Source organism: Leptosomus discolor, chromosome 5, assembly GCF_034619465.1.
Source record: "Leptosomus discolor isolate bLepDis1 chromosome 5, bLepDis1.hap2, whole genome shotgun sequence".
NCBI classification, from domain to species: Eukaryota; Metazoa; Chordata; class Aves; order Leptosomiformes; family Leptosomidae; genus Leptosomus; species Leptosomus discolor.
Genome location: NC_141395.1, coordinates 68,033,758 through 68,049,937, shown reverse-complemented (window position 1 = coordinate 68,049,937; position 16,180 = coordinate 68,033,758). Strand labels below are relative to the sequence as shown.

At 46.7% G+C, this 16,180-nt stretch overlaps 2 protein-coding genes across 4 annotated transcripts in view; one reads left to right on the top strand and one right to left on the bottom strand.

The window, feature by feature from the left end:
* Nucleotides 1-5,571, top strand: part of MRPL13 (mitochondrial ribosomal protein L13) — a 36,743-nt gene extending 31,172 nt beyond the window's left edge. The window contains exon 7 of the mRNA XM_086465742.1: nt 5,276-5,571. Within this exon, the coding sequence (XP_086321868.1) occupies nt 5,276-5,300 (25 nt within the window). The 3' untranslated portion in view covers nt 5,301-5,571. The remainder of the gene's footprint in view (nt 1-5,275) is intronic.
* A 4,712-nt stretch (nt 5,572-10,283) lies between these two features.
* COL14A1 (collagen type XIV alpha 1 chain) overlaps nt 10,284-16,180 on the bottom strand; it is a 121,771-nt gene continuing 115,874 nt past the window's right edge. For 2 of the 3 annotated variants that reach the window (XM_086466166.1, XM_009947615.2), the window contains 3 exons: nt 13,077-13,154; nt 11,957-12,112; nt 10,284-10,609 (listed from right to left, as the gene is read on the bottom strand). In XM_086466166.1, the coding sequence (XP_086322292.1) occupies nt 10,284-10,609; nt 11,957-12,112; nt 13,077-13,154 (560 nt within the window). The remainder of the gene's footprint in view (nt 10,610-11,956; nt 12,113-13,076; nt 13,155-16,180) is intronic. The other variant, XM_086466165.1, reaches the window with a different exon arrangement.

Here is a 16,180-nt window from a genome sequence, read left to right as displayed (position 1 = left end):
GCTAGGCAAAGGGAAACATCTTTGCTGGAATGTGCTGACAAGAATTTAATAAAGATGAAACTGTGCAGGAAGTCTCTTCAGACTTGATGGAAATAAATATTCACTCCAGGAGTTGAAAATTGAACACATTTGACTTTTGGAAAGGGTCTCTATTCTGTCCGCTTTGACAGGAAAAATGCCCTAGGAAGAGCACATTTCACGTCATACTGAAAAAGAATATTGAATATTATGGGGAGAGGGGGGTCCCACCATAGTTGCAACTATGCAAGTAGGTCTTTTTGTACTGTGAGTTTCTGTTTGCCATCTGAGATATTCAGAGGCTGAGGTCATAGCTTCATGAGCATTTCTTTTGGCAAAATGGCTGTTTTTCAAGATTCATCCATCACTTTTCTTGCCTTTCCATTCTGCTTATGCAGCAGCAGGATAAAAAGACTCGGGGAACTGACCTAGATTAAAGATTGGTTTATGCAGCTGCACAAAGTGGTGTATGTTAGAGTTGGTGGGGATTGTTAGGGAAGCTGCTTACGTTCTTCTAACATGTATGATCACCAAATTTCAGTATTAATTTAGCACAGGTAGTTTAAGCTCCATTTGGAATAAACAAAATGGATCTTTACTTAAAGTACTCTTGAGGAAGCCCTGCCTTTCTTCACTGGCTTTAGAGAGGCCTTGAAGAGACTTACCTCCTTAGGCTAAAGCTTATTATTGTGAATTCTGTCTTCAGTGTCTCTGCAGATTTCACACAGTTACAGTTTTGTCTGAAAAGCAGTTCTAGCTGCGGCGTTGTATTGCAGCAGACCAGTGGGATGGGAAGGACCTCTGGGGGTCATCTGGTCCAACCCCTCCGCTCAAGCGGAGCCACTTAGAGCCAGTTGCCCAGGACTGTGTCCAGATGGCTTTTGAGGATCTCCAAGGATGGAGACTCCACAACCTCTCTGGGCGACCTGCTCTAGTGTTCAGTCACCCTCATAGTAAAAAAGTGTTTCCTGGTGTTCAGACAGCATGTCCTCTGTCTCAGTTCGTGCCCATTGCCTCTGGGCCTGGGCTCCACCGAAAAGAGCCTGGTTCCCTCCTCTTTGCACCCTCTCTTCAGGTATACTGTGGTGAGATCCCCCTCAGCCTTCTCTTCCCGAGGCTGAACAGTCACAGCTCTCTCAGCCTGTCCTCAGAGGGGAGGTGCTCCAGTCCTATAATCGTTGTTGGACTCTCCAGTATGTCCATGTCTCTCTTGTACTGGGGAGCCCAGAGCTGAACACAAGGACTCCAGGTGTGGCCTCACCAGTGCCGAGCAGAGGGGAAGGATCACCTCCCTCAACCTGCTGGCAATGCTTTGCCTAGCGCAGCCCGGATACCATTGGCCTGCCTCACAGCAAGGGCATGTTGCTGGCTCATGTTCAGCTTGGTGTCCACCGGGACCCCCGAAACATTTGTGGGTGAATGGCATCTGAAGCATTTGCACCTCTGAATTAGCTCCTCCAACTGGTCTTCTGAGTTTGTTAATACGCCTGAACGGCTCTCATTTTGGGAAAGAGTCAGTTTTGTGTTTCAGTGAGAGTTCCCAAATTGCTCTCAATTTTTAATCACTGGTTTTATATAAAAATAACCTGGTTTTATAGGGTGTCTTCAGAATCCCTTAAATATAGTACATTATTTCTGAGAGTTGAAGTAACTGTTCCGTTTGATCCTTAATTCCACCGACATTTTGCATATTCTGTTGAGTGTTGTAGGTCCAACCTTTAACAGTTTGTTCACAAGTGGACGTTTTATCCTTCATGCACAGCATACAGGATTTTCATTACATTCAAATAACAGGTATGAAAAGAATACCCAGCTTCACAAAGTGATGTTTGGGACTTTAGAATATGACACAAACTTCTCTTAATTTTATAAACCAGTTGTCCCGTTCCTCTGTCTGCTCTGCTGAGCATGTACTTCTGCAGGCTGCATGTAGAGTCTTCACAGGCCACAGGGAGCTCGCAGATCCCTTCCGTGGAGATCACTCTGTGTTTGCTAACTAGCATGGTGAAACTAGTTGGTAGTAGTGGGCCAGGCAGAACTGGCTTCCCACCAATTTCCTCTTCATGGTTTTTTCAGAATTTGTAGATACCTTGAATGAGTTGTAAAGAGGCGGATCACGAAGTTGAGAATTTTTGTTTCCTAATCTTGGCATCTTTTTGAGAGAATGGTGTAATATATTAAAGGATTTTTCAGCGAAGAGTGTCTTTGGTATCTCACTTCCCATTTTGAAATTAATACTAACAGTTCAGTCTTGTTAATCTGCCTTCAGTTCTGTTTTCTCTTACACCCTGGATAACCTGCTCCCTGAATAAATACAATCAAAGTTTTATTGTGCTTTCTACAGAATTGTCAACTGTCAATGGTCTGACATGGCAGTATTTTTAGCTGTATGATTTATAATACAGCATAGGCAACAGTAGTATTACTGCTGTCGGCGGTGGAGCTTCTCTGATGTGGGAGTTACGGTGGAGGCTAAAAAGACACGAACTATAGGTGCACATAGCTGTGATTTTGATGTTTTAGGGAGGCATTTGGCTTATTTAGTTACATCACGGGACTTAGTTTCAGGAATGTTTTTTCAATGCATGCACATTCACTCCTGATACTGTGCTGTTTCTCGGTGTCGTAGCCTGGATTAACACTCGCTGAAGTTATTACCATTAACAGCTGTCGCTGATCAAGAGATAAGAATAGCAGTTCTTTTCAAAATGAAGGCAGATCCAAGGCTATTTAGAAATACCTGAGTAGGAAAGCTTTGTAGAGTATTGGTTTACGAAGAGGTATGCTCAGGTATGTGTGCGAGGTAAGTCAGATTGTAAACTAGACTGAACCAGACCTCCTGTGCCTCTAGAGAAAGTGTAAGCCTGCGTCCCGGGGTTGGGTGGGACCTGGCTTGTTTCTTCAAGCCGGGTACAGAGCAAAGAAGTGACAGTTTCCCTGTAAATGGAAAAACTCTCTTGGTCCATTTGCTTCCTTCAGCACTCAAGAGTGTAGGGCTGGCTTCTGTGTCAAAATACTATGTTTATGTGGAATACCTTAGTTCTGCAGAGTTTTGCGAAGAAGGCGGCGCTACCAGGTACAGTGGGGACCACTAAGGGCCTTTTGTTTTCCATAGCAAAAACTGATCCTGTGAACTGCCTGTGTGTGCAGGTTTGCCGGTTCTGTAAGGTTCAGCGACTGTGGATTTTCAGAATTTTACAGCAACTGTGTTCCTCTCCTGATAGCTGTGACTGTGGAAGAAAGTTGGGAGAGTTTAGGAGGTTTAAGATCTGTGATCAGAGCTCAGGACCAGCTCTTCAGTTTCTTTTACTCAATAGTGTAAAGTATTTGTTAAGAGCGTGAAGCACCGATAGGCACAGCGTAATTGGATGCCAACTTAATTTGCTGAGTATTTTGCCTAGAATTCACTGGACTGTGTCTTAATGCTTTTTATGTGCAGTTTAAAATGTTAGTGGCACAAATTCACAAATTCTTTTTTTTTTTTTTTTTACGTGTTTTGGAGGCAGACATCTGCTGCACAGACTAACGTTGTGTATTTTCAGTGAACCCCTAATACTTTGTCTTTCAGCATAGATTTCAGAGATGCTGCTTCCCTCCTTCTGCCTCCTGTTTCCCCTTCTCTTGGAGCCCTGCTGCCAATGTACAGCAAAATGTTTTGCCCAAGAATGTTCCTTTGTTTGAAAAAAAAAAAAAAAAGAAAACCGAGCGGGAGCAGAAGCTATGCGAAGCCTTCCCTTTGGGTGAATTTCTGAACCATCTCTTCTAGGGGATGCCATTGCCTTTGTTCCAGACACATAATCTCGGTGCTTTGCAGAGGAAGGGCAAAAGCGCTGCCATCAAAGCAGAACCCTCTTGCGTGGATGTATGTCATTTATCAAGGAGCAGTGAGCCGTTGGTATTCCCAAGTAGTTCATCATTCTCTCTTGAGTAGACAAGGTTTTTGTGGGTTCATATTCTTCGTCTGACAAAATATTTATAACGCTTTTGCCAAAGGCAGTGTTTTTCAAGGCTTAGCTTTCCTAGTGCCAAGGACTCTTTAAAAGCAGAGATTGTGGCCTCCAAAAGCCAAGTACTAGTAGGGATAAAAGCCTACTGTGGCCATAGAAAAGGCTTTAAAGACTTTTGTATTTGTTCATACAAGTGTTTCAGTGCAGAAAACGCTGCCTTTCAGCTTCATTAACTTCATAAGAGTCCAATGTTTTATGCATTTAACTCTTAAGACAATGAACATTAGGGTTGAAATGCAGATTACAAGCAAGAAAAAAAAAAATAATTGGATTTTCACCCCAGAACAAAGTACTGTGAGACCGTGAGCTCTGCAGCACCCCACCGTAACCCTGATTGAAGTTTTAAATGTGCCTTTTGAAGAAAAATGCCAAATCCTTTGATCAATGTGCAAGAGGATGAATTGGCCGGTGAAAAAAAGAGTCATAATTACAAGCTGCAAGACCACGATGCCTTTACCTTGCCGCTTCTCAGTCCTTCAGCGCCGGTCCACCTGCCTAGAGTGGATGCAGCGATAGAACTTCTCAGTCGCTGCTGAGAATTTTTCACAATCCCGCTCTCTCAATACACCCCAAACAGTGAGGTACAGCGGAATGTGCGCTGGGGTGCGCAGGGCTGAGGTCTGGGTTACAGCACGTGGAGTATGTCTGAGCGCTGGAATCCAGGGGTTCACATCCACAACTGGACGCAGAGGGAGTGGCATGTGCTCCACTAGGAAAGTGCAGAGGAGCACAGATGGCAGTCTGCTTTCTGAATGGCGTCCACGTTTCTCATCCAAGCAGGGATGGCAGACCTTTAAGATTCGAAGTAGGTTTTTTCTTTAAATCATCAGTTTTAATTATTGTAGTAGTGTTGTGGTGGACTATGCTGTTAACATAAAACTCGCCATCTTATGCGTGGATTATTCGTTTTTTAAAAGTGGAGGCAAATCACTAGTAGTGTTTTGAGTCATTGTGAGACTGCGTTCCGCTAAAGGTGCTTTTTGTTTTGCTTAGGAAAGTAAGGGTGGCTCGTGAGAAACACCTTGAGCGGCTAGTCCTGATGTCTGTAAATTCTTAGGTGCCTTAGTAAGCTGCTTTGAATTGTTCTGTCTTTTTAATGTAGTGCGAAAAACATTCATCTTCTTCAGCACAAAACCTTCAAACACCGGAACAAGGAAATAAAAATAGAGATGGCCGTTACTGCGTCCTTACAGCAAAGCCGCTGTGCTTCCCGTGCTTTTCTTAAAGTGCCTTTTTTTTTTCTTTTCCAGACCTAAAGATTTTCGAAGAAAGTAATAACAACAGAAGAAGACGACGTGCCATCAGGAATGTCTCCCCTCCTTGCAAACGCATTCTTCTAACATGGAAGCATCTGTGCATCGTAGTCAGCCCTTCTATGCGGAACGGTTTGACGGGTGTTGGCAAGCTTTATTTGGAAAGATTATAAAAATTATTGTGTTTGAAACAGCTAAGAACAAATTACCACCCATACTCTGTGTTGTATGATCTGGTATTTATTAATTACATTTGTTTTAATCCTGTTATTAAAGAATTGATACGTTTTTAATGAATGTTGGCATCTCATGGAAACAGTACACCGTTTACTGAAATGAAGTATCTCAGTCTAAAAGTTGCAAAACTTGAATTCCGTGTCGTAAGAGCAGTGAATACTGACGGTGACAGAGCTCCCACGAAAGGCACGCGGTCCGAATCTGATCTGATTCGCTCTCCTGGTGCAACAGGTGATCATCCTTGCGCGGCTCGGTGGATGGGAGGGTGCCAGTCTTGGCTGAGGAAAAGGGAGCTGTTCACTAGAACTTGTTCTCGTGTCGGGGGCTGTAAAGGACCCAGTCTGGGCTTGAGCCGTTCAGTACTTCTGTAACGGGTTGTGGTGCTGCTGCAGGCCCCTCCTGGCACGCGGGTGGGCACGCCGCGGGAGGCCGACGGGGAGATTGTCCTGACTGCGCGTCCGTGCGGGCCTGCGGTTTCCTTCCCTCTTTAGGTGGTGAAGGTACCCACTGGAGTTGCTGTGGCGCTGGGAAGCCAAGGGAAACTTGCTGCAGAGCCAAATCACGCTAGAAAAACACAGGTGTTCAGCAGCAGCAGTGCGGGTACCAAGTGGGCGTGCTGGAGTCCTGCTAGAGAGAAGAAAAATGTTACTAAAAGGTGCGTCTTGGAGGGATGAGGAGGCTGGCGGGATTCGTGATACGGTGTGCCTTACGGCGTGCCTGGAACACGGACGGTGAAGCCGTGGGGGAATGAGCTGATGCTCACAGAGGGCCTGGGTGCTGCAGGGAGAAGACTGTAGCGTTTTACAGTGTCTGGCGTTTCCTGGGTGCTGGAAGAGCAATGGTTCGGTTCCAGCAGCACTTACTGCTGCAGTACTGCAGAGCAGCAAGGACAGGCCGAACCTCAGAGGCGACCCTGTCTGCATCCGAACAGCAAACCACGTTGGTGGGAAAGGCATCCCTCCAGGAACTGCACAGCCACTCCAGGCAAGGGATGAACAGAATGGGAACCATTCGGGTTTTAATAATCTTACTGGTTTTCAGAGTCTTGGTCATCTGCTCTGCACTTCAGTCTCTCGTGTGCTGAATGACAGCGCCAAGGGTGACTCGTCTCTATCTTGTAGCTGCTGAATGGTGTTAAATATATCCCCAATGCTGTTTTGTTCCTGACGGGGTGATGGTACGTGGTTGTCAGCAGGAGAGTTGGTGTCCTTGGCGCCCTGTCTGCCTTAGAGAGTGGACAGGCAGAGCACCATCCATCGAGGCCTAGCTGCTGCCGACGGCGCGGCTGCCTGCCAACCGAAACAGCCACGTGGGGCTGTGTAGGCCATTTCTTAAGGGGCTCTTCCTCTCTAGGAGTAGGTCTGCTGACAGCCCAACAGTACGGACTTTTTGAAGACCTTATTAAAATAAAGACAGTAAAGATACTCCTTTTCCCCTCTGAAGCCCAAATCTGATTTTGATTCAAGCCACAGGAACATGCCTGCCTTCCTTACAGCACGTAGCAACATTTTCGTGATGAAAACCAAATGAGGGAACTGAACTTAAGTGTTAAATGATGCAAAATAAGTTTTAAAAATTATTTTGCGTCTGCAGATTACTTCCCTGACGTTCATTATTGCTTTTCTGTGCAGACAACCCTCCAGCCAAAGCTGTTGTGTAAATAAATAAAGTACCTGTTGTCTTCTGTACAGTAGAAGATGCTGGTGTGTTCTCTGCCAAATTTTACAATGTTCAGTGAGGAAAACTCGTTTTTTCTATATCCGTTTTACACAAGCAGCATATAGGAAGAAAAACATTGTTTCATTTAAATGAAATGATGATTTAGTATTGGGCATGTCCTTGGCATGCAGATGGGCTTTGCCCAGGAACGGATCGTGCAGGCTTCATTTCCACATCAGTAACCACATGTCATTAACTAGTAGAAGTATTTTTAAAAGCAGTAGGTTAAAGCGAATACTCTTAGTGTCAGGACACAACACATCATATACTTTATCGGTAAGATCTGGGTGGCATCAGCTGCTCATCATGTGCTAATTGCGTCACAGTCAGCAACTTCCATTTCTTGGGCAGTCTGGAAGAATGAGACACTCCTGATTATTCAGAGACTGAAACTGGGAGGAACGGTTGACCATGTGTGTCTGTGTCTGTGTCTGTGTCTTTTTTTGGCGAACACGCAAACGCTGAATAATATGTTTATAACCTGTGGCCACCACTTCTCATTGCCGAGATGTACCCAGATGACCAGTGACATGTGAAGCGTTCCGGTGAGCAGGGTGCCAGGGAATGTCTTTATAAATAGAAAGTTAAAGCAAATTAACTAGTGCAAGTAAGGTTTGTGCTTTAGTGTATAAATGAAGTTACAAAACGGCAATGACTCTGCCTGCTCCCTTACCCCCAGGTAACCTCCTCATTTGTTTCATTCACTGCACGGACGTCCCGCCTGGCGGAGGGGGAAGAGGGTTGCGTCAGCAGCCGCTCTGCTGCGTGTGCCACTGCTGGGTCCCCAGGGCAGCAGGGTGCCGTGCTGCTGCCAGCTGCTCCCCCAGCCGGGGCGGCCGGGGCCTGATGTGGGAGCGGCTGGGGGAACAGCGCAGGGGACCCAACGGCACAGCACAGGCGCGCTCGGGGATTTGCTCAGGCTGTTACTGTCCATGTCAAATACGGGGCAAATACCACCAACGGCCTTACTTTGGCGGGTTTGGCTACGTCTGTGCTGGCTTCCCTGCAGCCCTGGGCTTGCCCTGCCACTTCCTGGTCCCACAGGAACTTGAGACTGGGCTACAGCATTGCTCGGCAGCCAGCCTGGGGTGCAAATGAATGATGAACCGCGACGCGAGGCTCCGTCTTTCTGAGACAACACGGGCAGAATTGCTTGAGCACCGATTTTCTGTCAGTGACCTTCTTGGGGTTGCTTCCCCAGGACCTACGATTTGGCACCTCACAAGGGAGCCTCTCAAAGGCGTCAGTGCAACATGTGGGTGGGGGAACGCCAGCCGGGGAGGGGGCAGAGCGAGCGTTCGCGTTCGGGGTGAGTTCCCGTGGCTGTTGGCAGCCAAGTGGAAGCAGGGAAGTCAATCGCGTGGTGCCCCCATAGCCTGTACTTCCTTCCAGTAATGTCGCCGAGCGTCGGCCGTGCCTGCCAGGCTGTGCTACCAACACGGGTGCCTCTGTCCTGCAAACTGGGGTTAAGCTGCTTAAATAAAAAAGTCTGTAAGTCATGGTATGCACTTCTACCTTCTACTTCAAATGCAAGTCCGGGTAAGGAAATGACATTCCGCTCACCTTTCCCTCAACTTTTCTCACCTTTCTCCAAGAAAGTGGTGGGGGTTAGGGGTGAGAGAAATAATGGGGAACCAGGAACACAGCGCAGGAAGGTGTACAGCCACCAGCCAGACCTCCCCAGGGCAGGCACAGCTGCGGGTGTTAGGCATGTGTGCGAACGGGCTGTGTTACCAGTGAGGCTGAATTCTGGGCCAGGTAATTCGCGATTACACTGTAACGGTACCTGTTTGTCTCCCTCCTGGTGAGCTAAGAGAGCGCCTGGCAGGGGCCAGACGCAAACGCTGACAGGTCTCGCCTTACTGAGCGCCCACCGCCTGAGCCCGGCCAGGGGCGAGCAGGAGCAGAGCCCTGGGAGCCCCAGGCTGGCCTCTCTCCGTCTCCTTATAGGGCTGGATCAGAAGTGTTCCAAATCTCTGACTTCAACTTAAATGCAGGAACATTTCTGAGCTTCTGCTTTAAATCCTGCTTTGATGCTCAGTCTCCCCAGTGCTGTTCAGAGCTCTTTAATGAGTCACTTCAGAATTTACCCGGTTTGTGCTCCGCAAGCGGCTGGGCGGGGGGTTTCCTTCCTCGCAGCACCAGCCCATCCAAGCTGCCTTTACAACGACACCTGCCCGTCTTCTGACTTCGGCATGGCAATATGCAAAATCTCACATCCATAGACGGTGTGACCACCTCATCTCGTATTTATTCTCTCCACTTGTTCACATTTAATTTTAAAAATCAAGCTAGATATTGTTTACATTAAGTGCCTCTAGCCTTTAAAATAAAACTGTTACCCAAAAGTGCTGAAAAAGGAAAATGTGTTTTCTTCTCTTTACCTTCTGTCCCCTGACAGTCTATACAGTTGTTCCAAGGTAAAAACCAAGCGAATACAGACGTAATGTAGAAAAGCTTGCCACTTTTATTTGCATACAAAACAGAAATGAAAGAGGTTCACAATAAATTATCAGTCTGCTCTCACGGACCATTCTTGTGTGTCTATATAATGTGGGTTAAAAAAAAAATTTCCATTAACGTAAGACTTCTTTGCAAAAGGGTAACAAGCCGGGTTCAAGGAAACCTGATTATGCATTGTTCTTGGGTGACTTTAGTCGTGTTACTCTGCTAGTAAAGCACGTCATCCACAACTGACAGAACATAATCAACTGGAAAAACATGGATAACGAAACATTAACTTTTCTGAGTGGTTCTATGTACACCAATGAGCCGGATGCATTTTTTTTAGCTACAGTTTGAATAGTGTATGGAACAGTACTCCAGAGAAAGGTCTACAAGTGACCTTTCATCATCATCTAGCACCAACCCACTAACATACTAAGTTTCTGGCATGCAAGATAATTACCATTATTTGTTGTGTCAACTGGTCATGTACACTTTCTTCTCCTTTAATGTAAGAGCCTGTAAACATCTCCCGTGACAGGTTCAGGCACCTGGACAAAAGGCCAAACAGATGCACATAAAATGTTTCCCTTTTTTAAACAGTTCATTGAGAGGGGTTTTTTCCATTCGCCCTTTTGTGTACTGGAGTCTTGGCGCTCCTTTTGGCTATCCTCCTTGTGAAGCGGCTAATTCCCGGAGATCTCAGTTCGACGGCTTCCATCTCTTCTCGAACAGGAGTGAACTCTGGTTGAGCAAGATGAGGTGATGGATAGGAGGACTGGGAGTATGGGGATGGTAAGGGGTAGGACCCGTGAACTACGTACGGCTGTTGCTCACCATCATAAAGGTCCTCAGGGTCATAGATTTGGTAGGAGTTATGTGGCAACTGCACTACTGGGATGTCTTGATCGGTTGGCTCACCGTATCCACCTTAACCCACCACCACCAAGAGTATTCATACAGTTAACACAGGAGAAGGGGAGTAGAAAATTAAAGCACTCATTAGGAAATTGACATTTTATATATAGATATATTTATATATAATTGTGTGAGTATATATATCATCTTTAAATACACATCTTTTATTCACATAAAGGAACAGTGAAAACATTTAACAAAATTAATAAGCTGGAGCAATTGGAAACCCACCAACAGACAGCCAAGTTAGTTGGAAACCACCACCAGAATTTGTCAAATGTCCAGATATAACACTGTGCTATTATACACTGCACAATCCGCCTGCTTTAGCTGGTTCCGACTATGGGCTAGAATACATGATTAACAGGCAAAAATGGGCCAGGCAACACTTTTTAGCAGTGCAAGGAAGCTAAGTGCATGTACAGCAGCTAGCAAGTTCATTAGTGGTAGTCAATATCGTTGATGGAAAGCACAGAGCAGTTCAGCATCCACCTCTGACCTTCAGCCAAATGAGACCTGAACCAGAGTGAGCCTTTCACCTTCTGGACTGGTAGCCATTGTAAGGGATTGGGCCTTAAAACAGGAAATGAACAACGGGGAGGGGAAGTGAGGAGGAAAGGACAGGAAGAGACGACAACAAAAACATTCAGGTAAGTAAAACATACAAATCGGCTCACGGGCAGATTAAACCGTAAACATCAAACACACACGCCTGATGTGTAACATTCATAGTAACCGGAGCTTTACTGAGAAATTTCAGTTTTACGTTGGGTGACATAATTTTTGGTAACGGTGTTAACTTCCTGCCATGGCCTCTCCGTGCTATAACGAGACGGGAAGGTAGGATACAGAGAAGATGTAGACAGAATCATTTTCTCCAGATGGCTTCACTGGTTAATGATGGACACGTGCATCCCTGTGTCAGGTTACACTGCTAGGGGTTTAGTAAGGGTCATGCTCTCATGCCATTCAGAGGCACACAGAAGGGGAAGTTGAGCAACACGTTTGAAAAACTACAAACTCTGCTGTCAGGAACACGAGGAGGTGGGGGATCAACACACAGACCGCCAAGAGGGAGCAGGCTCGTACAACTACACAAACACGTACAGGACAAAACCCACTGCGCGGGGTCCGTTTTACAGGCCGGGATCAGACGGTGACTTCCTTCGGTCGCTACGCTGGGGTCACCTCACCGTGCTGCAGCCCCACAAGATGTGGCAGCACTGGACACACACGTTTTTAGGGAGCTGCCACGTTTTAGGGCAAGGTTCACCAGTAGCCTCCATCTTACTTTGGCTGTTAGAACATGCCACCCCCCGCCTCGGCAAACGGCAGCCGCCCCGACTCCTGCCTACTCACCTCCCATGCCGTAACCAGCGCAGGAGGAGGGATCGCAGTACCCCGGCGGGCCGGCAGGGCCCTGTGTGCCCGGGGGTCCTGTGTGACCGGCAGGACCTCGTGGGCCTGGAGATCCTGGTGGTCCTGGGCTGCCAGTTCGACTTTCTCCTGGGGGCCCTGCATAGAAGAGGGAGACGAAACGTCTGAGAAGCGTCTTTCATAAAAGCAGGGAGCTGAGGCCACCTTGCCACGCCTGGAAAACATGGTGCTGAGCGTGCTACAAACCCTTCCAGGAGATGGCTTGAGCAGAGGAGTGAGGCATCCCTGCTCTGCCTTGCCCGGGCAGGCTGAGGGAAAGGCTGCAGCCTTCCTCGGGCAAGGGAGACGGAGCAGCGGCCAGAGAGGAGACCCACTCCCGAAGAGCCTCCTCTCTGCCCACTGCTTTGTCTTCCATGCCAGGGACAGCTTTTAGGCAGCAATTTAGACTAGAGCAAATGTCTCACCAAGCAGCAGACATTTGGAAGGGCAGTTTCATGGGGGGAGGACAGCCCTGGGCGCCTCTGCAGCTCTTGATTCCCCCACTCCCTGTCAGTGCAGCTCCCGGGTGATGCTGGGCCTTGATGCCGGTGCTCTTATGGCCTGAATATCCTAATGAAGTCAGTGCAATTTTACACCTGTTTCCACAGGATCTAGATATCACCCACACTGCTTTTTCAGAAGCTAATTATAAATCCCTGTGATTAATGTGCTTAATTAATACACATTTCTCTCTCAAGTCACAGTTAGGTATGACCTTCAGTCAATGAGAAAACAAATGCAATTAATCCAGATTATTTTTTTCCCCCTTCCAGACCCCATCTCTGAAAAGAATACTTAAAAACATTTAAAAAAAAAGAAGGTTTTGGAGAAGCAGTTTATCACAGGGAAAAGGAAAATACTTCTGTGACTGATGACACCATTACGTGGCACATCACAACGTCCTACTACATAGTGAGAACATTATGACAGTTCAGGTGCCCAAACTACTGACTCTTCTGCTGCTTAAGCCTTAGAAGCAGAGGACAGAGCCATGCAGGTCTTAGCTGCTTTGCATGCGGGTCGGAGTGGTCCAGTCCCGATGCCTCAAACGTAACAACTTTACCTGTAGATCCTGGTGGGCCTCGGGGTCCTTGTGTTCCAACACCTGGATTGCCTTTTTCTCCTTTCTCGCCGGGTAAACCTAAGGAAGCAGTACTCAGAGTCACGTTTTGAACAAAACTGTGTGGGGTGTTTATTATTTAAGCAGGATTATAGTTCCATATGTTATTTTTCATCTAAAAACAGATGGCAGAGAAGGAAGGAGGTAAAAATAAAGAATTATTTGGTTCTTTTTCCCTCCTCCCTGACAGCCTCTCAAGGGAAACATGGCATTCCTGGGGTCTTAAACATTCCGGCTGCCATGGTGGTTTCATCGAGGTGGTATGCAGAGGCATCGGCCAGTTTCCAGGCTGTACTTCCTGCTGGAAAGCTGCCTCTGCACTATACCAAGGTACAACTACTGTAAGTCAGAAGAATCCTCAGAGCCTCACAAAGCTGTCTATAAATTACTGTGTGGCCCAGACAAGTCAGATTTTTAATGCTACGGCCAATTTTCCTTCCAACATTCACCCACCAAACAGTGGTTCGGTATAGGACGGTTCTACACATAAATGGAGAGAGTTATCCTGGGTTACTTGCTAAAACGCAGGAAAGGAGTTTCAGTACAGTCAAAATCTGTCCCCCCCCAAACGAAGCCAAATCTAAGAGTTGCCCAGGAACAGAAGTCTGATTTTCCAACACGTATGGCCATTGAGTTGTGCTCCTACACCTGGTTATGGCCCTAAATTTCTATTGTTGGGTCTGATCCATGGAGATCACAGATCTAGTAATCTATAGAAGGCGCTACCTTCTTCCAGCTTTCCATCTCCTTCTGCACTACCGCTACAGCATCCTATAAAACCACTTTCTATAGGCAGCGATCACAATAAGCAGTGTCGAACTAAAGTAGGTGTCAAAACTACGGATTCCAGACCCTGAGTTTCCACCGGCGACTTGGAAACTCTCATAAAGTCTGTGTTTGATTTGGATGGTTCAAAGACACCAAATCCAGGCTAGTTTGTGGGACTTTCCCCCCATTTTCCAGACCTCCCAGCACCGGTAATTGCTCTCACTGCCTCACAGCTCCCACACTTTCAGAGTCGAAGCCAATATAGAGCACCTTCGTAAAAGCAAAGCAGAAAGAAAACAGCTGCTGCCCTTGATGGAGCAGTATCTACGACTTCAACTGACTGGCCTCCTTCCTTCCCTTCTGCTCAGGTAACTGTTACCTCTTAGGGAAAAACAACTGGAGGACACCTCATTCTTGTAAGGAGCCATCGAAGATTTTTTTTTCTTTTCCTTCCTAAGCTGATTTCTGATGGAAGCAAATAAGTAAGAACAAACTAACTGTAGAAAAAAATTACAATTAAAAACCCATCACTGTCAAAGAAATGGTCACATCAAGTTTACAAAATAAAAGCCTGCTGAATTACAGGGGATTTGGTGTCTGCTGAGGCGTTCTAGGTCTTCTACAGAACAGGAGGCTTCCAGGGCAATAGATCACATCGCTCAGTCACGTGGAAAACAGCCCACACCGCTGCAGTCAGTAACTCCATACTGAGCACGTTGTTTTTAACCAAAGCACCATGAGCTCTCTGTCTTACCTCTGCAAGGCTTTTTGCCCCTGTCCTGGCATAGCATGGGTATTTCCTGTCTCCCTTTTATACCGTTTATTTCCTTCGATTGGACAATTTTGGGGCTTTTTTGGTTCTGTTACCCCCTATTAGGGTGTCTCCAAAGCTTTCTGAGTGTTTCTAGCAACACTGTATTTTACAGGAGAGATTTGGCCACCCAGAGCAGAAATACCATGGCCAAAATAAATCAGCAGAAAGTGGCAAAAGAGAGCAGGTATGATAATCTGGGTGATGTTATATCATTACTTTGCAAATAGCAGATATCTTGCTTCCAGAGGATATTGAGCAAGACAGAGCAAGGTCTTGTATGTCTCATCCCTGAATTTATGGACAACAGAATATTTATAAAACCAATTCTAAAAGTGAAATCTTTGTGTTTGGTTGTCCTGACTGTTTAGGCCATTTGATGACTGCAAAGCTGCATCAGTTTCTTCCGACTCGAACGTTACTCCCTATCTATGTCAGCACGTTAGCAGTGTTACCAAATGTTCCTGTGACCAGCGTAGGAACACAAGTGCCAGGGTGTACCCCAGAACGTGCTCTGACCTGGAGACTCTAAAGTCATCTCCATCCCAGATGAACCCAATACAAACACATTGATCCGACTACCATAATTCTTCGTTTCCTGAATCGCCTGCCAAGCTTATTGGCAAATTTCTGCTTATATCCTGCTCAGCAGCCAGATTTCTGACTGCGTAGCTTGTTATCCCACGACTGGCATTTCACCCTGAGGACGCTTCACAGGGATATTCAAGGACCTGCATTTCGGGCAACCAGGGCCTGGGTTCTCCTGTGCTGGTTTAATACTTTCGCCTGTGCTTACAATGACACTCAAGGCACAGTGAGGATCTTCTCCACCGTTCAAAGTCTCAGGTGAAATTCACAAATCTCTTTGTAAGCACAGGTCTCAAAACCCAGGGAGCTGCCACAAAGCTAGCTGCTCGAGGGGCACTGAGGCTTGGCTGCGGAAGGAAGCCGTCTGAGGGGAGCGGAGAGGAGAGGCGTTATAGAGAGCATCTGTCATTCGTTAGCGGTCAGCCCAGCCTCAACCCTTGACAGGTAAACAAACACCTGCACACTGAAAGATTTAAATCATATCAATGTCATGATCCCACCAGTTTTTACAAGCCCTAGTCTGGGTAAAAGGCCAGTAGGGTTTCAGGGGGCTGTGGTCAATAGGGTTTCAGGGGTCTCCTCTCCCCTTCTCTAGCACCCTTCCATTTCCCAGCAGATCTGACCCCCCAGCAAAGTCCAGGGCTCATTCCACAGCACATAGTGGGCTCTGCTGTGCTGAGACCCGTCTCTGCTACACCGAGACCCATCCCACGCGCAGGCTCTGCAGGTTTTTAGATGATGGCATATAGCTGAAATCCAGAAGTCTTGGATGTTCAGGTGCAGACAATCCTGATGATGTGGCTTGGATACACGACTGTATGTTCTCCCCTGCTCAGTGGTTCTGCCTGCCATCTCAAGATGCATTAGGCCAAAAGGATTA